The sequence below is a fragment of the Phocoena sinus genome, chromosome 16 (genome assembly GCF_008692025.1).
Source record: "Phocoena sinus isolate mPhoSin1 chromosome 16, mPhoSin1.pri, whole genome shotgun sequence".
NCBI classification, from domain to species: domain Eukaryota; kingdom Metazoa; phylum Chordata; class Mammalia; order Artiodactyla; family Phocoenidae; genus Phocoena; species Phocoena sinus.
Genome location: NC_045778.1, coordinates 53,560,250 through 53,582,437, shown reverse-complemented (window position 1 = coordinate 53,582,437; position 22,188 = coordinate 53,560,250). Strand labels below are relative to the sequence as shown.

General features: G+C 41.3%; 2 protein-coding genes across 6 annotated transcripts in view; one reads left to right on the top strand and one right to left on the bottom strand.

Moving 5' to 3' along the window:
• ZNF518A (zinc finger protein 518A) overlaps positions 1-22,188 on the bottom strand; it is a 65,929-nt gene that overhangs the window by 4,119 nt on the left and 39,622 nt on the right. For both annotated transcript variants that reach the window (XR_004346094.1, XR_004346095.1), the window contains 2 exons: positions 11,163-11,353; positions 9,012-9,784 (listed from right to left, as the gene is read on the bottom strand). The gene's annotated coding sequence lies outside the window, so the exon portion shown is untranslated. The remainder of the gene's footprint in view (positions 1-9,011; positions 9,785-11,162; positions 11,354-22,188) is intronic.
• BLNK (B cell linker) overlaps positions 1-22,188 on the top strand; it is a 75,696-nt gene that overhangs the window by 52,199 nt on the left and 1,309 nt on the right. For all 4 annotated transcript variants that reach the window (XM_032607528.1, XM_032607529.1, XM_032607530.1 and 1 more), the window contains 8 exons: positions 5,618-5,690; positions 7,399-7,426; positions 8,226-8,268; positions 10,489-10,576; positions 11,140-11,171; positions 14,503-14,579; positions 15,405-15,488; positions 18,126-18,281. In XM_032607528.1, coding sequence (XP_032463419.1) covers positions 5,618-5,690; positions 7,399-7,426; positions 8,226-8,268; positions 10,489-10,576; positions 11,140-11,171; positions 14,503-14,579; positions 15,405-15,488; positions 18,126-18,281 — 581 coding nt within the window. The remainder of the gene's footprint in view (positions 1-5,617; positions 5,691-7,398; positions 7,427-8,225; positions 8,269-10,488; positions 10,577-11,139; positions 11,172-14,502; positions 14,580-15,404; positions 15,489-18,125; positions 18,282-22,188) is intronic.

Below are 22,188 nucleotides of genomic sequence, written 5' to 3'. Positions count from 1 at the left end.
GACTCATTTCCTGTGCAATTGCTCACCCTCTTCACAAGTTCTTATTTTTCCTCCCCCTCGGAATCCACAGGCTCTTTATACTTGGGGACTAGAGGTCAGAGGCATCTTATCCAGCTCATCTTAATTTCTGGGAACAAATGTCAACACACCAACCTAAAACGTCACGGCGAGGTCGCTTTGGTCCCAACTGAAACGGAGACTCCTGACACGTGATAACTCAGAAGGGCTGTTATTACTGGAACAGAGAACCTTTCACTGAAACAGATAAATGAAGGCTTAAACCCTCCTTTAGAGTAATAGTTTAATACTCTCTGGTGCTTACATCTTAAAATGCTCTTCTTGCCTTACACAGATCTCTCCTTCCTAAAACACACCCAATACTCCAATCAGCCTGTCTTTCCCATAAGACTCTCAGCTCCATGTCTTGCTCATAGCTGTGTTTCCAAGGCCTAGACAGGACCTGGCTCAGAGTAGGTGCTGAAATGGTAGATGGGTCAGTTGGTTGAGAGAGCGATTGAGTACCCCAACTCTGGCTGTCTTTAAGGAATCACATGGCCCCATCATGAAGGCATTAGCCCACTGGATTTTTTATTCATTCGTTTTTATATTAACCTAGTATAGCTATATTTTATCACTAGAGGCATCAGATGAAGAAATCAAACCTGAACAAGAAAATAATTTCCTGGTTAAATGATTATTGGATATAGACAGGAGGAAGTTCAGGAGGAGGAAGGAAGTGAGATAACTGATAACTTGAGCGGGGGGTGGGGGGGGGTGGGGGGGGGCGGGGGCGGGGTGTGGGTAGGGAACAAACCTGCGCAGTTAGAGCGAGTTTCTGAGTGTGCAAACAGTACAGTTTTCAGAGATGATTTTTATAAAAGGAATAATCAGACTACTTGCCTGTGTCTTTAAGTAACAGATCATTGTCTTTAAAGGCTTCAGAAAGTTCCCTGATAGGCATCATGAAAGTGCTAAGGTTTCAGGGTTTCTGTTAAAGTCCCATGCCACGACACTTGCCTCTGGTTAATGTTGCTTTTGGCTCTTTGATGGCTAATAAGGTGCTGGCCGCAGATTACATAGCGAATTAGGTGCAGAGGTAGGCTCTCCCTCTCCTTCACGTTCCATACTGGGAAGTACAGTAGCAGGAGTTAGCACAGACTCCAAAGCCAGAGGGTCCAAGTCTTCACTCACTAGGTGCCAGACTTTGAGCAAGCTAAGTAATCCCTCTGTTTCTTAGTTTCCTCTCCTAAAAAAAATGAAGGGGAAAATGGCACCTATCCCTAGGGGTATTGTGAGAATTACGAGTAAAAAGACACGAATCACACTCATAAAATGATAGCTCTCTGTGATTTATTATTGTTATTGCTCAGAATCCCTTGTTCAACCTGCCTTGATTCATGACCAGTCTGGCACATCACCCGGTACACACCTCAGAGAAGTGTTTCTTCCTTTCCATATAAAGTTTTACTCTAAATTTCGGGGGTTTTCAACCTCAGTACAGTTGGTGTTTGGGGCTAGGTGATTTTTGTTGGAGCTGTCCTGTGCATCACAGGCTGTTTAGCAGCATCCCTGACCTCTGTCCACTAGATGCCACTAGCACCCCCTTCCCCAGCAGTGATAGGCAAAGATTTCTCCAGTCATTGCAGAAAGTCTCTGGGGGAGGGGGACAAAATCACTCCCAGTCAAGAAGCACTGGTCTAAACAAACTGAAAGACTGAAGTCCATTGCGACTTGTCTCTAAATGAGCATTTAGAAGAAGGCAGCGCAACCTCTGGCTAATTTGTAGCTTTTGTCAGAAAAGGGTAGACAGAGCATGTATTTCTGAGCTTGCTCTAAGTAAACAGCATTTTTAAAGTATTCTATCTCTTTATTTCTTAAATTAGGGGAGGAGTTTAGGAATTTACAATGCCCTGCTAATATGCAAGCAGAATTTTACCCGTAGCCCAAATTATTCTTAAGTTGTTAAATTAAATCTCTTTTATGTATTTTGTAAGAGTTCATATAGTACCTGAGAGTAAGGGATGCTTCGGCTAGTATGCAAGCCCCACTAATGATAATAGGGTGTCTATAACAGCTAAAAGAGAGTTAAATCCCAAGGGCTTACAATGCCAACACTGAGATCATTAAGAATAAGGAAACCTACCACCACTGTATGCAAAACTGAAAAGAGGATGATGTATAAAATATACGTGGTAGAAGGAAAAACGAAGGGTAAATTGTTTTCCAAGTTAAGAAACTTCAGTAAGCACCAGCTTGTGCAAGGCCTGTGCTGTTAAATCAAACCTTAACATAACTTTTTGCTCCCTATGATTTAAACAAAGATGATTTTTCTCTTTTATTAATATGCTTTTGGACACATCTCCCTCTATTGTATCCCCAGTTTCTCCCTTGGAGCTTTCCAACCAAGAATTCAGCTTGGCCAGGAAGCAGGGATCCTGGCAATGAGAAGGGTACAGTGTTGTCCTACCCCAGCCATGCCCCGGGGTCTGACTTCAGCCAGGGCGGTAGAGAGGGTCACTGGCCTACGAGGAGTAACTCTCCATCCTCCCGTGGGCATTCACAAAAGCAGCCCTCTGTTTCACTAACCTTTCCCCACATAAGGGAGAAGCAGCAAGTGAATCTGACATGCCAAATCATGCCCCAGAGTAACATTATGAGATATTGGCTAGAGAGGACACTGCCTGCCTAGGCTTTCAACTTGAATGGCCTTGGTTTCCAACCCTGGCCCTGCCCGTTAACCCCTCTGAGCCTCTGTTTGCTCCCCTTGATGTTATGTGAGGCTTAGAAGTGGCACATGTGAAGTACCTGGCACAGTGCCCGGCACCTAGAGATACTGCCGTGGTAGATAACAAGATGAGAAAATGAAAATGGCAATAATCATATTTACTGAGATCCTTTATGAGCTATAACTTATGTATCATAAAACTCACTCATTTTACACGTATAATTCAATGTTTTTTGTAAATCATTACATTTATAGAGTTTTGTAACCAGCACTACAATCCAGTTTTAGAAACTTTCTGTGCCTACCCCAACTCCAAAAGAGCCATTATGCTCATTTGTGGTCAATGCTGTTCCCATCCTCAGCCCTGGGTAACCCTGATCTGCTTTCTGTTGCTATAGAGTTGCCTTTTCCAAACATTCATATAGATGGAGTCATATAACATACAGTCTTTTCCATCTCACTCCTTTCACTTAGCATAACATTTTTGACCCTCAAAACTTTCAGTCCCTTTCCAGCAATATTATTTTATATTCGGCTAATTCTTTACATGTTCAAAGTTACCTTATTACCTAACCACAGTAACTCTGTGTTAGATAAAGTAGCTAGTGGCATCCCCATCTCACAGAGGGGGAAACTGAAGCACAGTGGCTCGTAAGAGGTCACACAGCCAGTTTGGTGGCAGAGAAATAACTGGAACCCTGTCTTCCTGATGCAAAACCAGAGCTTATACTGGACTCCACCACCACAGAGGACAGCCAGCATGCCCCTCCCTCTCCTCTGATTGCAGAAGTTATTTACGAGGAGGGAAGGGGAAAGGAAGACGTTGGCCAACTGTTTGCAGATATGAAGGAAAGGGAAGCTTAGTAAAGAAGCCAGGCAGTAGATATGACAACAATAACATGCTCAGGCCAAGCGAACCCTTGGTGAAAAGAGAGGGGACCCCTGGGAGGAAATTCTGACTTAGACCTTCTTTCTGCTTCCTTATTTTTCAGACGAGGGAATTTTTTTCTCTTCCCCAAAACTTTCTATCAACATCTATGAGTAGCCAAGTGTATTTTCACAATGTGAATCTTAAGTATTGAGAATGTGAAGAACAATATCAACTTGATACCCTTGCTAGTAAAACACAGTTAGATTCATACTACTACACATTCAGATGACATTTCAGTTTATTGTCGGAGGAAATGTTAAAAATTCCATATGGGGCTTCCCTGGTGGCGCAGTGGTTGAGAGTCCGCCTGCCGATGCAGGGGACACGGGTTCGTGCCCCGGTCCGGGAAGATCCCACATGCCGCGGAGCGGCTGGGCCCGTGAGCCATGGCCGCTGAGCCTGCGCGTCCGGAGCCTGTGCTCCGCAACGGGAGAGGCCGCGACAGTGAGAGGCCCGCGTACCGCAAAAAAAAAAAAAAATTCCATATGTAGTCTCTTTCTCAAAATGTTTTTAAAAATCCCATCCGGGTCAGCTTACATCTAAGTAAGGGTTACATGGGAGGGGCCGTTCCTTCACCAGATGCCACTGGTGAGTGCTTATGGAAATTAGCCCTATGTAAGGACTATGTGTAGAAAGAGTAAATGGGCTCTGAGTGAGAGCCTGAAGGCCTCTCTCTAGTCAAGTACATGAGAATGACTTTATGATCTCTTGTGTTTAGTACTTTTCGAGGACTTTTTTCCCTTTTTTGTGTTTGGAATGGGTGGTCCTGTCAGATGAGGTAGCATGGGGGTGCATGTGTCTTCTCTTGTTATAAATTCTGAGAGGGCAGAAGCCTATGTCTACTTCTTCAGCTCTTCCACAGCCCCTAACACAGTGCCTCCAAGGGCTTTACACATACCAGGTTCTCAATAATTCTTGGTAATAGATTATTACCTCAGTGTTTACTTATGTGTGCTTTATCTTGCAAACTCAAATACATACTGTAGGCAAGTCCAACCTATATGTACAGAGTATCCCCTTTAAGTCCATTAGGAATTGTGGACTTATAAATGTAGTAAGTTCTTAATTAAAACATTTATTCAGTTCAATTTAATTCAGTAGAGAGCCTTTATCTCACTGAGCAGTAATGTCCAGGCAGGCGGTATCAACCTGAGAGGAGGCAGCTGGGACGTGCTAAGGGGAGCTGGCTTAGCTCTGGTCTCTCCGCATCCAGGCCTGCTGCCTATCTCAGCAGTGAATCTCTGCCTGTCTCTCACCTTCTTCCCTCATAACGATGCTCTGGCTTCTATCTTCAGGTAGAGGGAGGGGAAATGGGCGCGGGGGACAAGGCCCTCTGGGTCCCTTCTGTGACTTCAGAAGATGAGATTTGGGTAATAGCTTGCTGCTTCTCTCCATTTGTTTATTTCTGCAATGAGCAAAGGCCCTAAGAACTCAGAGATGAATGAATGAATGAGTGTTCTCCAAATGTGAGGTTAGGTTTGTGTACTGTGTAAATGTGGTTAGGAATGAGCAGTGTCTATAGGTGTGATCAGGAGTGGTGGGTCTGTGCCCCTCTGTCTCTAGGCACTGCTGTTGCACACATTTGTGCAGTGCATATAGATACAAGTGTGAGAGCTCTTAGCTCCCTTCCATAGGAACCCTTGTGAGCTCTTATTGAGCCCACAGAATCAGGGGCTCTGAACTTGTCCCATGGGGGAAATGAGAAGGTCATTTAGCAATGTTTAGATGGAGTTCCTAATTAACATCCTAGTTCTGAGCTTATAAATTGGCATTTATAAAATGTTTCATCACCTTTGCCTATAGGTTTTCCCCCAAAACTTCAATGTAACTACTTATATATGCTTAGCTGAAAGTAAGAAAAAATGTGCATGTATTTCTGAGCCTGCCAGCAAGGCCAGCTCACTGTGACCATCAGCCCTCAGTTCAGGGCTAGAGACTGACCTGTGTATATGTCTGCGCAGGTCGAAAGAGCGGGGCCTGGGACTCTAAGTCAACCTCTTCACCTGCTGCACCATCCCCACTGCCCAGGGCTGGGTAAGTTCCTGTTGCAGAGAAGCAACTCTGTGAATTCAGTGTATGGTCTCCATCACTGCTGTGAGCAGAGCTGCCTGGAATCCACATAGGAGTCCTGCCTGAGAATCTGGGGGCCAGAGGGGGTGTTTTTCTGCTGTTTCCATTCAGAAGAGCATACCTGCCCAAGCTCATATGCAGGTGCACCTAACATTACAATAGGTGTGTTCCTGAAGAGTGTGGAAATGAAACCCTATTGCCCTGGTATTCTCCACACCCATGCATGCTTCAAGTTGGACTAGGGGTGTCCCTGCTGACATCAAAAACTAGTAGTCTTTCCTCCCATAAACTTCTAGCTAAATCTTGAGCTCATTGACTTGTGTTCCGCAAGACACAAGCTCCAGCACCTGAATAATTTTAAGACCCACTACTTTCTACTCCCCGGTTTCTCTTCCAAGTAGTTAGTGATCTGCAAACCAATGTGTACACAGAGCAGCATGCACTGGGTGTTCAATCAAAGCAACACTGCCAAGGCTCCTTTCAAAAGGGAGATGAGAGAGGCATTCTTTCTCATTGAACTTAGAAGAGCTTTGTAAGATATTGGGTGAATGTAACGTATTAACATTACAAACAGTGACCCCATAATTTCATATTGGCTCAATAGGTTATTTTAAAAGCACATTTAAATCTGTCCAAAGCAAGCCTGCGTGGTTATAGCCTTAATTCTGCCTCTGAGTAAAGCAAAGAAATTCTCCATTTCAGGGGTTTATTAAACAAAACTCTGCACACTTCTCTCTTGGCTTAGGTTTATCACTTCAGGCAAGTTACTTAGTCTCCTAATCTCTAAAATGTAATAAAAACACCCTTTTAAAAAGGACAGTGTGAGGTTTAAAAAATATGTGAAGAGCCTAACCCAGTGCCAGGCGTCTTAGAGGCACCTGGGAATTGTTAGTATTCTTCCCCCAATCTTCCAGCTCTCAGCCAAAACAAAGTGAGAGATAGAGAGAAAGCCAGTATTCAAAATAAACACAGAAGAGAATTATAAAGCCTTAGCGATATTAGAGTCCAATCTCTACTGAACTAAGACAAACGTTAGGTCAGGCAAGCACCTTCAGGACCAGAGATCAGAGTGGGTTTCAGACTTGTGTTGTGCTGGTCTTGGGTTTATCTGTTTGGAATGAAATTCTAGGCAGACGTCTAGCAGAGAAGAGTCACCTGAAGCAGGAGGAACATTGGCTTGGGGAGGTGCTGGCTACAAATGTACCTGCTTGGCCACCCTCATGTCTCCACCCTCCTTCCCAAGACAGTAGCCCTGGGGTGCTGTTGGGGGAAGGGAAGGCTCTACATACACACTTTGCAAACGCTGATTCTGGTCCTCATTTTACAGATGAAGAAACTCAAGTTCAGACTGGCCCTCACAGCTGAGAGAAACAGGCCTGAGGTCTCAGAGTAATCAGTAGCAGAACTGGAACAAGAGCTCAGTTATCCTGATTCCCTGGCAACTGGTCCTCCTGTTTATCCCCATTAACCCCTTTGCCATCTGTCAGCAGACCCTATCTGAGGCTATGAAGGATCATGGCTAAATCCTGCTTTCATCCCTCTCTTCCCTTCAAGGATAGTCTTCCTACACACCTGTATCACTTTCACTATTCTAGTTTAAATTTGAGAGTAAAATCAGCTCCTCTTTATCTTTGTTGTGTTTTAACAAAGCCAATCTCTTTTCATCCCCCAGGAAAAAAACAGCTATGCCACTGAAGACGGTGAGTTAATTCTGCTTTTAAATGTGCTTCATGTTTCCCGCAATGTTTATTCTTGTCCACTTATTTAAAGTTGACGATGCTTCCCGCTAAGGTGAACACAGCAATCATGTTGCTGCCCAGACAGTCCAAGAGAAACTTGGAATCCTCACTTGGGTAGGGAAGATGCTGCATGGGAGGGTCACATCCTCCCTGAACCCGGTGGCTTCACTGAATATGAACGGCCGATCAGCGGTCAGGCTCCCTGCGTCCCAAGACCTCTGTCTTCCCCTGTGTCTGCTTCCCACCCGCTGGCCTGGGAACTCATGACTGACAACTGCATATCAGGCACAAAGGCCTGAGTACACTCAACTTCTGGGCAGAACGTGGGGAACCTGGGCCAGCCCACTATTCGAGGAAGCCCACCTTGACCTGGTATCTATACTGTAGCCTGACATTTACAGTCCCTTACAAACACCAAGACGGTGGGGCCCTGAGACCAAAGCCGGATGCCAGATTTCCACTGCATAAGTGCTACTGCCCAGCAGCCGCTGGGGGTCGTGGTATCCACCAACCCTGCTGACAGAGTGGGGAGGCCAGGATGACACTGCTCCTTCCCTGACACACTTCCAGTCCATTGTCACTTAATGCAAAAGTGGGCCGGGGGACTGTGTGTTTTTAATTGTTGGTCTTGTGACTGAAAGAAAAGCTATGCATCAAAGAAATGTTCTCCCCCAGTATTTATTTTAATAATATTGCTTTGACTTTTGTTTCCACATACCACTGTATTGAAGATCCTTGCCTTTCTTTTTTTTTAAAATAGACTCCAGTTGTCTGTCAACAGAATGCCTCAAGTGTTTGTGAAGGTAAGCCTATGTTACCTTGACAGATGAGCATGTCCTCTGAAAGTTATTTTGATTAAGGATTTGTATACAAATGTATTTCTAAATTTCTTTAATTATTCATAAGGCAACTGTGAACATAAAACTCAATTTTCTAAACAGAACAGTCTTTACTTTGCCATGAGTAGTGAGTAGCAAAGCTGATCAGGACCTGCACTTGCCAGGCTGCACCTTTGGGGCAGGCCACAGTCTACGTGCCCAAAACCTGCCTGTTTGTAGACAGATATGACTTGCCAGAAACAGTGCCACAGTGTTACATAGGTGTGAAGACTTATTTAGAGCCAGTCACGTGTCTTAGAATTAATGGCTAAGGCAATGAATTTTTAAAAACCTGTTTGTTCGAACAAGTTCTTGTGCTAAGTTTTCAAAATAATGTTTCCTGAGTTCAAACATCTATCTTAGTACATCGTCAATGCTTCCCTTCCTTTGTTTTATCATAACCTAAAACCCTTATGTATACTTTTTATTAGAACTTTCCCATTAAAAAAATATTTGTATTTGAAAAATACTGGGGGAAAAAAACAGAAAGAAGAGTCATCCATAATCTCAACACTTAAAACACTATATAGAAATTAAAATCCTGCACCCGTCTAATTCCAATCTTGAAGGTACCCAATGTTAAAAGCTCACCATTTCCTGAGTTAATGTGGGCACGCCTGGTCTCACAATGGACGGTAGACATCTTCTGAATGTGCATTACAACTCACCTGTCTGCTTTGACTGCTCTGTTGAGTTTTTTACATCATTTCCCACATCTTTCTCCCAGGCTGTTCCTGAGGTATCGCTCCCTTCCTGTGCCTTGCTTTCTTCTGCCTTTCCTGATGCTTTTGCCTTGCTGTCCTTCCATTCCTTACAGTCTTCCATGCCTGCTGAGCAGGGAGCTTGGAGTGATAATGGAGCATTAGGGTGAGCCTCTGTAGGAAGTAAGTACAACCCTGTGCAAACTTCATGGCTTCAGAAGCTTCTGAAAACCATCAGAGAACAGGCTTTTGGCATGTCCCATGCGGCTCGGGTGTCCTCATTCCCAAAGGGCTCCCAGTGCAGGAGCGTGGTCTCTCATTTCAAGAGTAGAGGCAATGGCCATCCAAACCCAAAGCGGGTGAGCGGCCTCTTCTGACCTAGGAAGGAAGCCTCCTGGAGGACGGGGGCAAAAGCAGGGGTGGTCAAAGCTCATCAGGCCGTGGGGAACCAAAGTGTTCATTGTTTCTCCTGAAATGACCATGTTGTAAAGTCATGAACAAAACATCTCACGTGGCACCTCGAAGTAACTTGCCACAAACTTGAAACAATCTTCAGAGATTCAAAGCTTCTGAATTTCTCTGCACCTCAAGAAACCCTGAAGTCTATCATCATTTATTTGAGTCTTTGAGTTCTTACTGCTTTTATTTATTTTGGGATCCTGTAGTGGGAGATCAGTAGTTCTCAAACTTTCTTCCATGCAGGAGACAGACCTTTGCACATACCCAGACTTTAACACACCCTAGACGAAATTCGAGGGAGAATAAAGCATTACAATAATTTATAATCACTTTTATTAGTGGTTCAGCAATAAATGTTCTTCACCATAAACTTCTTAGATTTCAGGTTATGCACATTTCCCTGTGAACTAATTATAACTCCACCCCTTCCTCTCTCACTCAGGAAAAGAGTGAAATGCAAGTGAGATTTAACGTTATTATAGGGATAACCTTGAATTTGCTCAATTCAATTTTCAAAAAAGTAGATCATTCTCAAACGCTGATATTTTGCCTCTTATCAGTAAGAAATTACTTATACCATGTCTTATGACTAATGAAGACACACCAGGGTGTTGTAACACCTATGTGGAGGCCACATAGGAATCAGGGGTGGCTAAAGCTTGCCCATCTTCTGGCTTTTACTTGTAATCACACACCTAAAGGTCCAGATTCCACAGGTTCAGTCCCCATGTATTTGTACATTGCCAAGAGGTGAATGCAGAGGTGGTAAAGTGTGCTTGTAACACCGCTGAGTAGGAGTCCTGGTCTTAATAGCTCAGACACACCACCACACTGACAGGTGCACAAAGGGATGACATCCTGGTGAAAGACATGCTCATGGGAAGACATGTGACCAAATCTGGTTCCTCTTGGTTGATGTTTCTGGGTTTGGGCATGGGGACAGACATTTCACCCTAATCCTACTATGATAATTTTCTTAATGCAGAAAAACCTATACCTGCTGAACGCCACCGAGGGTCTAGTCACAGACAAGAAAATATGCAGTCACAAGTTTTTCCTCCTCCTCCCCAGAAGTAAGAATTCTTTCCTTTAAAACTAAGTTTTCTTGGGGCTTCCCTGGCAGTCCAGTGGTTAGGACTCCACGTTTCCATTACAGGGACCACGGGTTCAATCCCTGGTCGGGGAACTAAGATCCCACATGCCGCGCGGTGTGGCCAAAAAAGTTAAAGTTTCCTTAACACCTGCATTGTTATACTGTACAGAAACACTGGCTTGTTGTGATGGGTAAAGATTTAATATTTCATTGCTTCGCAATTAAATTTTAAAAGGTGTTAAGTAGGTAACAACTTTTAAAAAACTGCTTAGAATTACAGAGACTGAACTAATATTTGGGTTAATTATTGGACTTCACTAAAAAATAACACTAGTCAAGTCTCCTCTTTTTATAAAATTAAAGGGAACAATTTTACTTATCCTGAAGGTTTTGGTGCCTCTCCTATCTTTAGATATGTTTTATTGGCCATTCCTGTTGATCCTTTGTGATGCACCTGTTCTGAGTATCTTCAGTGCAAGCAAAAAGTCAAACTTATTCATCTTGTGCTTTGCCCTTTAATTAATCTGAAATTCTTCCTTTCAGACCAATTCATCAAAAACCCATACCTCTGCCAAGTAAGTACAATGAAGGCACGGAGAGCAATATCAGGTATCGGCTAAGGCTGGCTCTTCACGTCTGAGCCACCTGGGGGTCCAGGGCAACACTGCCTCTTCCAGCTGGAGTATCTTAGTATCCTCTCTAGCTTGTTTCCTCATCCGTAAAACGGGGCCAAGAATATTGATTTCATGGAGCTGTTCTGAAAAGTAAATAGACTTGAGATCATTTTTACTTTTTTAGTTTTGATTGAATATTTTACTGGTCATCTTTTATTTATTTAATTTTTTTCACAACAACAATACAACTATTTTCAAAATAAGATGATTAAGTAAAACAACATATTGTGCTTGGTACATAGAAGGTCCTCAGTAAATGATAGCTATTTAAATTGAATCTAAAATACATTTTAATGATCATAAAATGTATCTACAGAGGGTGCCCTGAAAAGAAGATCTGGCAGATATCTGGATAATTCTCCCTAGGCTAATAATACAATACCCTAAAAATATATGAAGTCAGACTCACAGAACACAGCTGCCCAAACCTTGATTTACTTTCTACTCAATGTAGGAAAAAAATGAAAACACAAAATAAAACTCTCCTGTACATGGATAAGTTGGAAAATATTCCAAAGTAATCAAGATTCAATAAATTTAAATAAAGAGAATAATTATTATATACAAAAAGTATGTGTGTTTATATAAACATAAATCTGTTTCCTAGGCTTTAATTGGATTTTTGATTCATCTTAAATAAAAGAAACTTTTCTAAAATTCTGAACACAAAGTGAAATGGTATAGCTATAGAAATTTTATTGTATTTTTACTACGTAAAGCTTTATCATACCCTTTATTGTTTTTCAACCCAAGTCATTCTTTCAACTGACAAATACTTATTGACTGTCTGCCATGTGCCAGGCAATATTTTAGACCCAGAGGATACAGCAGTGAATAAAACAGAGTCCCTTCCTTTATGGAGCTTCTTTTCTACTAGAGGAGAAATAAACAACTAGATAAGCCATACAATATCAGGCAAATGTTAAAGTGATATAAAGAAAAATAAAGCAAGGTGGCAGTGGGTGGGCACAGAGAGGAATGGAGACAGTGAGGGCTGCTGTGGTCAGGGAAGACGTCACCTGTAAAATGGGGTCTGATAGCTCCTCCCATAAAGGGCGGAAGTGAAGGCAAAGTGAGCTAAGATGTGAGAAACAGGACAGGGCTGGCACATATTCAGGGATCAGAAAATGTCAGCCTTGAACCCCCCCAACTGCCCAAACTGTGGAAACCACCAACCGCCTTGTACTATGTACTTTAGAAGAGCGTGACCTCCCACCCTATTTTTGCTGCTCCCACATGGGAATACTGTCCCCACCTGTCAGAACACAGCCTTCCTTCATACTCAGCCCTCCTGGGCCTGCCAAGCCCTCATTGCTCCCTCCTGTTAACAATGGTGGCTGTCACCTTTGAATGTCCAGGGCACTTTTATCTGAAGCAGTTGGTTCATCTAAGCCTGTTTCTCTTGTAGACTTCCCCTCCTAAGAAAGGACAACTCTAGTTGCTCTGGTCAAAAACCTTAGAGTCACCCATGACTCCTCACTTGCTTTCTTTTTTTTTTTTTTTTTATAAATGTATTTATTTATTTTTGGCTGCATTGGGTCTTTGTTGCTGCGTGTGGGCTTTCTCTAGTTGCGGTGAGCGGGGGCTACTCTTCGTTGCGGTGCGTGGGCTTCTCATTGTGGTGGCTTCTTTTGTTGCGGAGCATGGGCTCTAGGCACGCAGGCTTCAGTAGTTGTGGCACGCGAGCTCAGTAGTTGTGGCTCACGGGCTTATTTGCTCTGCGGCATGTGGGATCTTCCTGGACCAGGGCTTGAACCCGTGTCCCCTGCATCGGCAGGCAGATTCTTAACCACTGCGCCACCGGGGATGTCCCTTCACTTGCTTTCTTCACACCTTCCAGCTGTTCCTTCAAAATACATTTGGAATCCAGTCACTCTCGCTAATTCTGCTGATGCCATCTGTTCCAAGCCACCGTCACCTCCTGCCTGGGCTTGCAAGACTCAACTGACCTCCTCTCTCTGCTCTTGCCCCCTTCTATCTATTTCCAGCCCTGGAGTCAGAGTGACCTTGTTAAAAGACAGGCAAATCACACTATTCTGTTCAAAACCCTCCAAAAGCTTCCCATACCATGCTTGTTAAAGCTCAAGTCATGCTAAGTGCCCACTGGGTCCCACAAACCTGGTCCCTTCACCACCTCCTGTATGACTTCATCCCTTATTCTTTACCCCTTTTCTCACTGCATTCCAGGCACAGTGGCCCCCTCTCTATTCCTCAAATATGCCAGGCCCTTGCATTCACTGTTCCCTACACCTGCAACATTGTTTCCTCAGATATCCACAGGCCTCCTCCCACTCCACCTACAGATCTTACCCAAGTGTCACCTCATTGAGGCTCTCCCTGACCAGCCTATTTAAACATACTACTTATCCGAAGCTATCCCCCACCCACTTCCCTGCCTACTTTTCTTCATAGCACTTACGACTTTGTAATATTGTATATATATTTACTTATGTCTTTATTGCCTGTCTCACTCTGTTAAAATTTAAGCTCCAAGAGGGAGGGGCATTTTGCTGTTTTGTTGACTGCTGTATATTCCCAAAGCCTTGATCCATGGCAGGTACACAATAAAGAATGAATGAGTGAGTAGATGAATGAATGAATGACTACAGCTAAGTATTTTCTCCATTTCATGTGTCTCCATGTCTCCGCATTTAGATGGTAAACTCCTTGAGGGAGTTTATGCCTTAGGGCAGAAATTCTCAATCATTTTGACCTCAGGACCATTCTAACACTCTTAAGATCATTGCAGACCCAAAGAACTATGGTTTATGTGTTTCTTTCTAATGATATTTAATGTATTAGTTAGAAGACATTTAAAACATTTATGAATCCATTTTTAAAATATTAAACTCATTACATGTTAACAACATATTTTTATGAAAAAAAATATTTTCCAAACAAAAAAAATTAGGGGGAAGAGTGGCATTGTTTTACATTTTAAAAATCTCTTTAATGTCTGGAATAACAGAGGCAGCTGAATTCTCATATCTGCGTCTACATTCAATCTGTTACAATATGTTTTACTGGTCGAAGTATATGAGGAAAATTGGGCTTCACAGAGATATGTATTTGGAAAAAACCTCGCAAACGCCCTGAAAAAATCTTGGGGATTCCCAGGGTCCTCAGACCTCACTACGAGAAGCACAACTCTTAAGGATTTTTTGGTGTGTGTATAGGCAGAGTAACTGCTCAAGATATAATGGGATCCACTGATTTTTCAAATCCCTTTCAGGATTTCCAGAAGGGGGAAGCCCAACTGTGGATGGCCCATTACCCAGCTTTTCATCTAATTCCAATTTGTCAGAACAGGTATGAAATGAACTCGTTATCAGTAAACTGCAGGGAAAGGGCATGACTTCTTATAAGAGAGACTTTGGAGTGAAGCTTGGGAACAGATTCTATTTTAAGTAAGCCTGTGAGTTGTCATTTGCTGATGGGTACAGAATACATTTTTTTCCCAACTGTTAAGACTTTGCTCCATTTATACTAATTTGTATTCTGGATGCCATAAATAACAATTGGTGTTTCTTCAAAACTAGCAAAGGAGTGTGTTGTTTTTATTGTTCTTCCTCTCACATAGATTCTATTTAAACTATGTAATTTTTTCAGAATAGATCTGTGGAGGCATATGATATTAAGACACATAAAATAGCATAGTTTAAAAAAAGACAGAAAGGACTCGGTGTGCCCTTGGGCAAGTCTCTAAGCTTTCTCAAATGTAAAATAGGGATGATAGCATGTATTCATCTTGCCTTCAAAGTTGTTACAAGAATCAAATAAGGTATTTGTAAAAACACTTCGGAAATTATAAAACGCTCCACAAAGCAACAGTAAGATCATAATAGAAAGGGAGATGATAACTTATTTAGGAGAAACGAATAAATGGTTCAGGAATCTAGCAGGATTAGGTCTCAAGTTCAAATACTAAGTCTACCCCCTACAGCCAAATTGGGGAAAAGTCAATTATAATCCTTGTGGTTGATCAAAAGAAGCATAAAACTCATTTTCAGATTACTGGCCCAAATGTACTTAGGCCTTTCTGGTAACGCAAAATGGGACTTTGTTTCTAGTGCACAGAAGGTTCAGTGTCATTGAAGGGCCATCTCATGCTTAATAATGCCCTCTCACTCACAGGAAGCTGACGTTCACTGTAAACCATGGTACGCTGGTGCCTGCGATCGAAAGTCGGCCGAAGAGGCATTATACAGATCAAACAAGGTCTGACCATTTAAAAATCTCATGTTGTGCCCTCAGCCTATATCGGCACAGTTGTCATCCCGATAATATGCTAATTAAGTAATTGCAACAATTATGGATGCAGGGATCTTTTCTCTTTGCTTACTCAAGAGGAACTGCCATCCCCTCCTCTCTTTGAAGTACCTCCCTCTTTCTTTGTTCCTCTATCTTATTGCTGCTTATCCTTTCATCTATACATGGATCCATAGGCTCCACTGCTCTCCAAATAGTGGAAGAGAAGAAAGCTCTGGAGGGTATCTCTGTAAGGCTTGGTGCTACATGAGATCCATCCAGGAGTGAAATGTAACAGACTATTTTGGATCAATGCTTGGGATAAAAGATTGGGATCAAGGTGGCAAAAAGTACTGGGAAGTAAATTTTTGGAGAGTCAAAGCCCAGTCATATAGGAACACTAGAACAGTCTGGACAATCCAAGATTAAAGTGCCACTTTTCTTTTTCTTTCTCTTTTCTCTGCCCACTTGCACCTTGCCTTGTCAGAATATACTGGTTTTTTGTGGGTTTTTTTGGCTGCACTGGGTCTTCGTTTGCTGTGTGTGGGCTTTCTCTAGTTGTGGCTAGCAGGGGCTACTCTTCGTTGTGGTGCACGGGCTTCTTATTGCGGTGGCTTCTCTTGTTGCAAAGCACGGGCCCTAGAGTGCAAGGGCTTCCGTAATTGTGGCACGTGGGTTCAGTAGTTGTGGCTCATGGGCTCTAGAGCACAGGTTCAGTAGTTGTGGCGCACAGGCTTAGTTGCTCTGCGGCATGTGGGATCTTCTCGGACCAGGGATAGAGTCCCTTGTCCCCTGCATTGGCAGGCAGATTCTTAACCACTGCGCCACTAGGGAAGTCCAGAATATACTGTTTTCTGCCACCATTGTTTAGTCCTAGCTCGACAATGAAATATATTAAATGCTTTCCATCAGTCTTGTTGCTTCCTCAGTTATCTCTTTTTGTTTGGTTGTGGAGCATGGGCTGTAGTAGATTCTCAGGAAGGACTGTGCTTACGTTATTCCCTGAGTTCTCCCACGTTCGAAACTGTTTTTCATAGCCTGATACCCGGAGGAAATCTTGGCTGGATGTAAAATACTTGGCTTGAGTTTTTAAAAGTGTTGCTCCACTGGATTGCCTTGATGCTTCTGAGAATTCTGACGCTAATGTTACTTTCTTGCCCTTATATGTAATTTGATATTTTAATCTGATGGCTCTGCAGATTCTTTTCTTTTTAAAGTCTAATAGTTTTACCAGATTATGTCTCTGAGTGGATTTCCAGGTCAATGTTTTCAGGTAGATGGAAACCCTTTCAATATGTAGATTTAAGTTTTCTCTTATTTCCAAAACATTTTCTTAAATTATAGTCTTAAAGAGTACTTCTGTTTCATTATTTTGTTTTTTTGCAAGGACTCACATTACATGTATTTTAGACCTTTCTTTGGGGGGGGTCTTTCTTTCAATCCAACCACTCTGACATTATTGTACTTTTTAAAAAATCTCTCTCTTATTTATTTATTTATTTCTGTTTTCTTTCTTGGTTGTTTCCATGCCTTCCTTCAGTCATTTATTAAATCTTTATTTAAGGCTATTGTCCCTTGGGCATCTTGTAATTTCTTCTTCATTTCTGATACAGGTTTGTCTTTCTTTTCAGCTTCTTTCCCAGGTTTTTTTGTTGCTGTTTTTTGTTTTTTTATTTAATTAATTAATCTATTTATTTTTGGCTGCGTTGGGTCTTCATTGCTGCACGCAGGCTTTCTCTAGTTGCAGCGAGTGGGGGCTCTCTTCGTTGCGGTGTTCAGGCTTCTTATTGCAGTGGCTTCTCTTGTTGCAGAGCACAGGCCCTAGGTGCGTGGGCTTCAGTAGTTGTGGGCTCAGTAGTTGTGGCTTGCGGGCTCTAGAGCACAGGCTCAGTAGTTGTGGCGCATGGGCTTAGTTGCTCCGTGGCATGTGGGATCTTCCTGGACCAGGGCTCAAACCCATGTCCCCTGCATTGGCAAGCAGATTCTTAACCACTGTGCCACCAGGTAAGTGCTTTTTCCCAGGTTTGATCAACTTTTATTGCATTCCTTCTTCCTGTTTTTGTCTATTTTTTGTTCATAATTTTTGAATTTATGATTGTAGAATATTTTACACGATATTTAATTAAATTTGGAATGTTGTGTTACAATATTTTTTCTGCTTCAACATAAATTTTTGGAGAGAGAATTTTTATCAGCTGAAATGTTTTGATTCCAAATATCTGCTTTCTTCTTATAGCACTTTTGAATGGAATTTGTTGATATATTTTTTTATTCATAGGTAACTTGTGAACATGGTTCCTAGCTCAAGAGTGCCCTTTAGGTTTGATCTTAATGTGTCCCTTCACACATTTCCAAAGCCTATAAACATAAGATCTTATTTAGTGCCTCAAAAAGCTAGCATTTACCTCTTTCAGAATTTTCTGTAAGTATATATTTTACTGAAGTATTTTCTTGCAAAATAATAAAACAAGCTCTAATTGGTAATAAAAATCATATACCTAAATAATCACCTTTTGAATACAATATAGGTATTTTTCATAAACTGATTTTTAACCTATGGAAATACAAGTAACACTAATCATAATTATTCTTTCTTTTAATAAACAGGATGGATCATTTCTTATTCGGAAAAGCTCTGGCCATGATTCCAAACAGCCATATACGCTAGTTGTATTTTTTAATAAGCGAGTATATAATATCCCTGTGCGATTTATTGAAGCAACAAAACAGTATGCTTTGGGCAGAAAGAAAACTGGTGAAGAGGTCAGTAATTTCTCTTCTAATCCAACTCTATAACTATGTTTTGAGCACAATGCCATCATACTGCATTAGGTGCCAGAGATGTGGAGAAAGGATACAAGAGTACCTGGCCTAAGGCTTGCACGCTGTCACAGAGTACGAGATAAAATACTATGTTTAGGGCTTCCCTGGTGGCGCAGTGGTTGAGAGTCCGCCTTCCAATTCAGGGGACACGGGTTCGTGCCCCGGTCCGGGAAGATCCCACATGCCGCGGAGCGGCTGGGCCCGTGAGCCATGGCCGCTGAGCCTGCGCGTCCGGAGCCTGTGCCCCGCAATGGGAGAGGCCACAACAGTGAGAGGCCCGCGTACTACAAAAAAAAAAAAAAAAAAAAAAAAAAAAAAATACTATGTTTGGGCAGTATATCCTATGAGAAAACAGAAAGGAGGAAAGACTGGTATGATGTAAAAGCTATATCTTTTATCCTGTTGCTTAATGAGGTCAGTCTGACTCAGCATTTTGTTTGCTTTGTTTTTTAGATGCCTCATATAAGTGAAATCATATGGTATTTGTCTTTCTCTGTCTGACTTACTTCACTTAGTGTAATACCCTCTTGGTCCACCCATGTTGTCACAAATGGCACAATTTCATTCTTTTTTATGGCTGAGTAATATTCCATTGTATATATACATCACATCATCTTTACCTACTCATCTTTTGATGGACACTTAGTTTGCTTCCATATCTTGGCTACTGTAAATAATGCTTGTATGAACATCAGAGTGTATGTAACTTTTTGAATTAGTGTTTTCATTTTCTTTGGATATATACCCAGGATAGGAATTGGTGGATCATATGGCAGTTCTATTTTTAATTTTTTGAGGAATCTCCATGCTGTTTTCCATAGTTGTCATACCAATGTACATTCCCACCAACAGTGCACAAGGGTTCCCTTTTCTTCACATCCTCACAAGCATGTTGTTTCTTGTCTTTTTGATAATAGCCATTCTCACAGGTGTGATGTGATATCTCATTGTGGTTCTGATTTTCATTTTCCTGATGATTAGTGATGTTGAGCATCATTTCATGTGCCTGTTGGCCATCTGCATGTCTTCTTCAGAAAAATGTCTACTCAGGTCCTCTGCCAGTTTTTTAATTAGATTGCTTATTTGTTTGTTTGATACTGAGTTACATGAGTTCTTTATATATTTTGGATATTATCCCCTTATCAGACATATTATTTGCAAATATCTTCTCTCATTCAGTAGGTTGCCTTTTTCTTTTGTTGATGGTTTCCTTTATTATGCAAAATCTTTTTAGTTTGGTGTAGTCCCATTTGTTTATTTGTGTTTTTGTCACCCTTGCTTGAGGAGACATGTCCAAAAAATATTGCTAAGACCAATGTCAAAGAGCATACTGCTTATGTTTTCTTCTGGGATTTCTATGGTTTCAGGTCTTACATTTAAATCTTTAATTCATTTTGAGTCTATTTTTTTTTGTATATGGTATAATAAAATGGTCTAAAATTTTCTGTTCATCAAAGGTCACAATCAACAGAGTAAAAAGGCAACCTATGAAATGGGAGAAAATATTTGCAAATTATGTGTCTGATAAGAGGTTAATATCCAGAATATGTAAAGAACTCTTATAACTTTGTAGTATAGTTTAATGTAGTCCTATTTGTCTATTTTTTGTTTTGTTGCCTGTGCTTTTGGTGTAACATCCAAGAAATCATTGCCAAATGCAGTCTCATGAAGCTTTCTCCCTATGTTTTCTTCGAGGAGTTTTATAGTTTGGAGTTTTATTTTGCTTTTAATAAAGTCTCAGATAGTTAGGAAATGCAAAACTCTGAAAACACGAAACACTGATCAAGACCAAATGGGTTTTAAAGTATAGATTGCATTATCATTTCACACCAGTTAAACTTTAACAGAACTGTCTGCTTCTCCCTACTCACAAAAACCTTCATTCTCACTGAAACCTTGATATGACAAATTTTTTAAACTATATGCTCCTCAACAGTAATCAGTAGTAGGATATGGTGGTGATCCTAGTAGGACAGAGTGACTTTGGACAGATGGTTACATTCTAAAGCCTCCCCAGGGACTTCCCTGGTGGCGCAGTGGTTAAGAATCCGCCTGCCAATGCAGGGGACATGGGTTTGAGCCCTGGTCTGGGAAGATCCCACATGCCGCGGAGCAGCTAAGCCTGTACACCACAACTACTGAGCCTGTGCTCTAGAGCCCACGAGCACAACTACTGAAGCCTGTGCACCTAGAGCCTGTGCTCCACAAGAGAAGCCACTGCAATGAGAAGCCAGCGCACCTCAATGAAGAGTAGCCCCCGCTCGCTGCAACTAGAGAAAGCCCATGCGCAGCAACGAAAGACCCAATGTAGCCAAATAAATAAATAAATAAATAATAAAAAATTAAAAAAAAAAAAGCCTCCCCAGGGGTCCAGTACTTCTATAAGAGGCTTAAGGGTAGGTGAGGGCGCTGTCCTTTTTAGTGGTACTGAAATTCACTCAGATAAATTTTGAGCTCTCAGAGGGGCTCTGGACTACCTTGTCCTGCTAGGAAACTCTGATAAACAGTGGTTCTTCTTGGCTTAAAGAATCTTCATCCCTACCTCAGAATGAATAGATCAGAGCTTCACCCCACTCCCCAGTTATCCAGCCTATGGATACCAAAATAAATACATATTATTATAATAGCATCTGGAAGTACTGACAGAGTCCTTTAAAACACTTACTTAAATTATCTGTAATAAAAAGATAATTTCTCCCATATACTGAACATCTGAATTGAAAAATGAAAACTTTGGTTACATGATGTCAACCATGTGGAGATCTTGAAAAGTCTGTCTGTCTGTATTTGTGTTTGGGTATTCATGGGTAGAAAAAGTAACTAGTTGATTAACTGTTTAACTTTTTTTGCAAATGTTTTGACATTATGTGGATACATATTGAGTATTTTATCGCTCTGAGATCTGTTTGCTTTATTTTATTGACCATGGGATTTTGAGTTATCTCAAATACATATACATATATTTTGAATATCTCAAATACACTGAATTAGTGTAGACCAAAAAACAGTGTTAAGGAGAAACTGCAACTAAGTTATGCTCAATCCTTCATTCAGTCAAATCACAAATATGCCTCAAATCCAGTCCTTACTTCAAACATTTCAACTCAGCTCAACCCCCTACTTCAAACATTTTAATCCCCAAACTCTGCAACACAGCAATCCTCAGAAATATTCAGAAGAGTATAAGGAAAGAATGAGATGCTTATTTGTATAAGCAAAGCAACTCTCTCCTATATTTACTGGGTTCAGAACACACTTTTTCACTTGGAATTCACTTCAAAGAGGTTGTACTATTTCATTTCCTGGTGTGTTAGTCCATAAATTTAACTTCCAACTGCATTCAGTTTAACAATATGCTGTGCCAAACAAACAGAATGAATGTCTTTATGAATATCATAAAAACAATTCATTGGCAAGTACAGGAGGGCTGAATGATTGAAGAGAAAGTAAGAAATAAGGACTAAAGGTACTTGAAAGTCTCTGTCTCTCCTCCCTGACCTAATATTCAGAAGCCAATTATCTAAAAGACAACTGGTGTTTCGTTTGAAAAATGACTAGTATTCTGAATACTTTACTTATATAATATATAATATTTGGAAGCTATTCAAATAATTAATAAAGGCTTTTAAACATTTTTTATTCCAGATGTTTATCTTATATGAAAAACTAAGAGAAAATGAAGTCAATTGGTGGTAACTGCTAAATTATATGGCAGTGTTGCAAAACAATTTCCCCTTTAAAAAAATGACTCCAAATGCGTTTATCTGATGATCATGAGCTTGTAGCACTTTTGTATAATCAATGCATTTCATTTCTTGGTCTGTGTTATACTTATTTTATCTTTCAC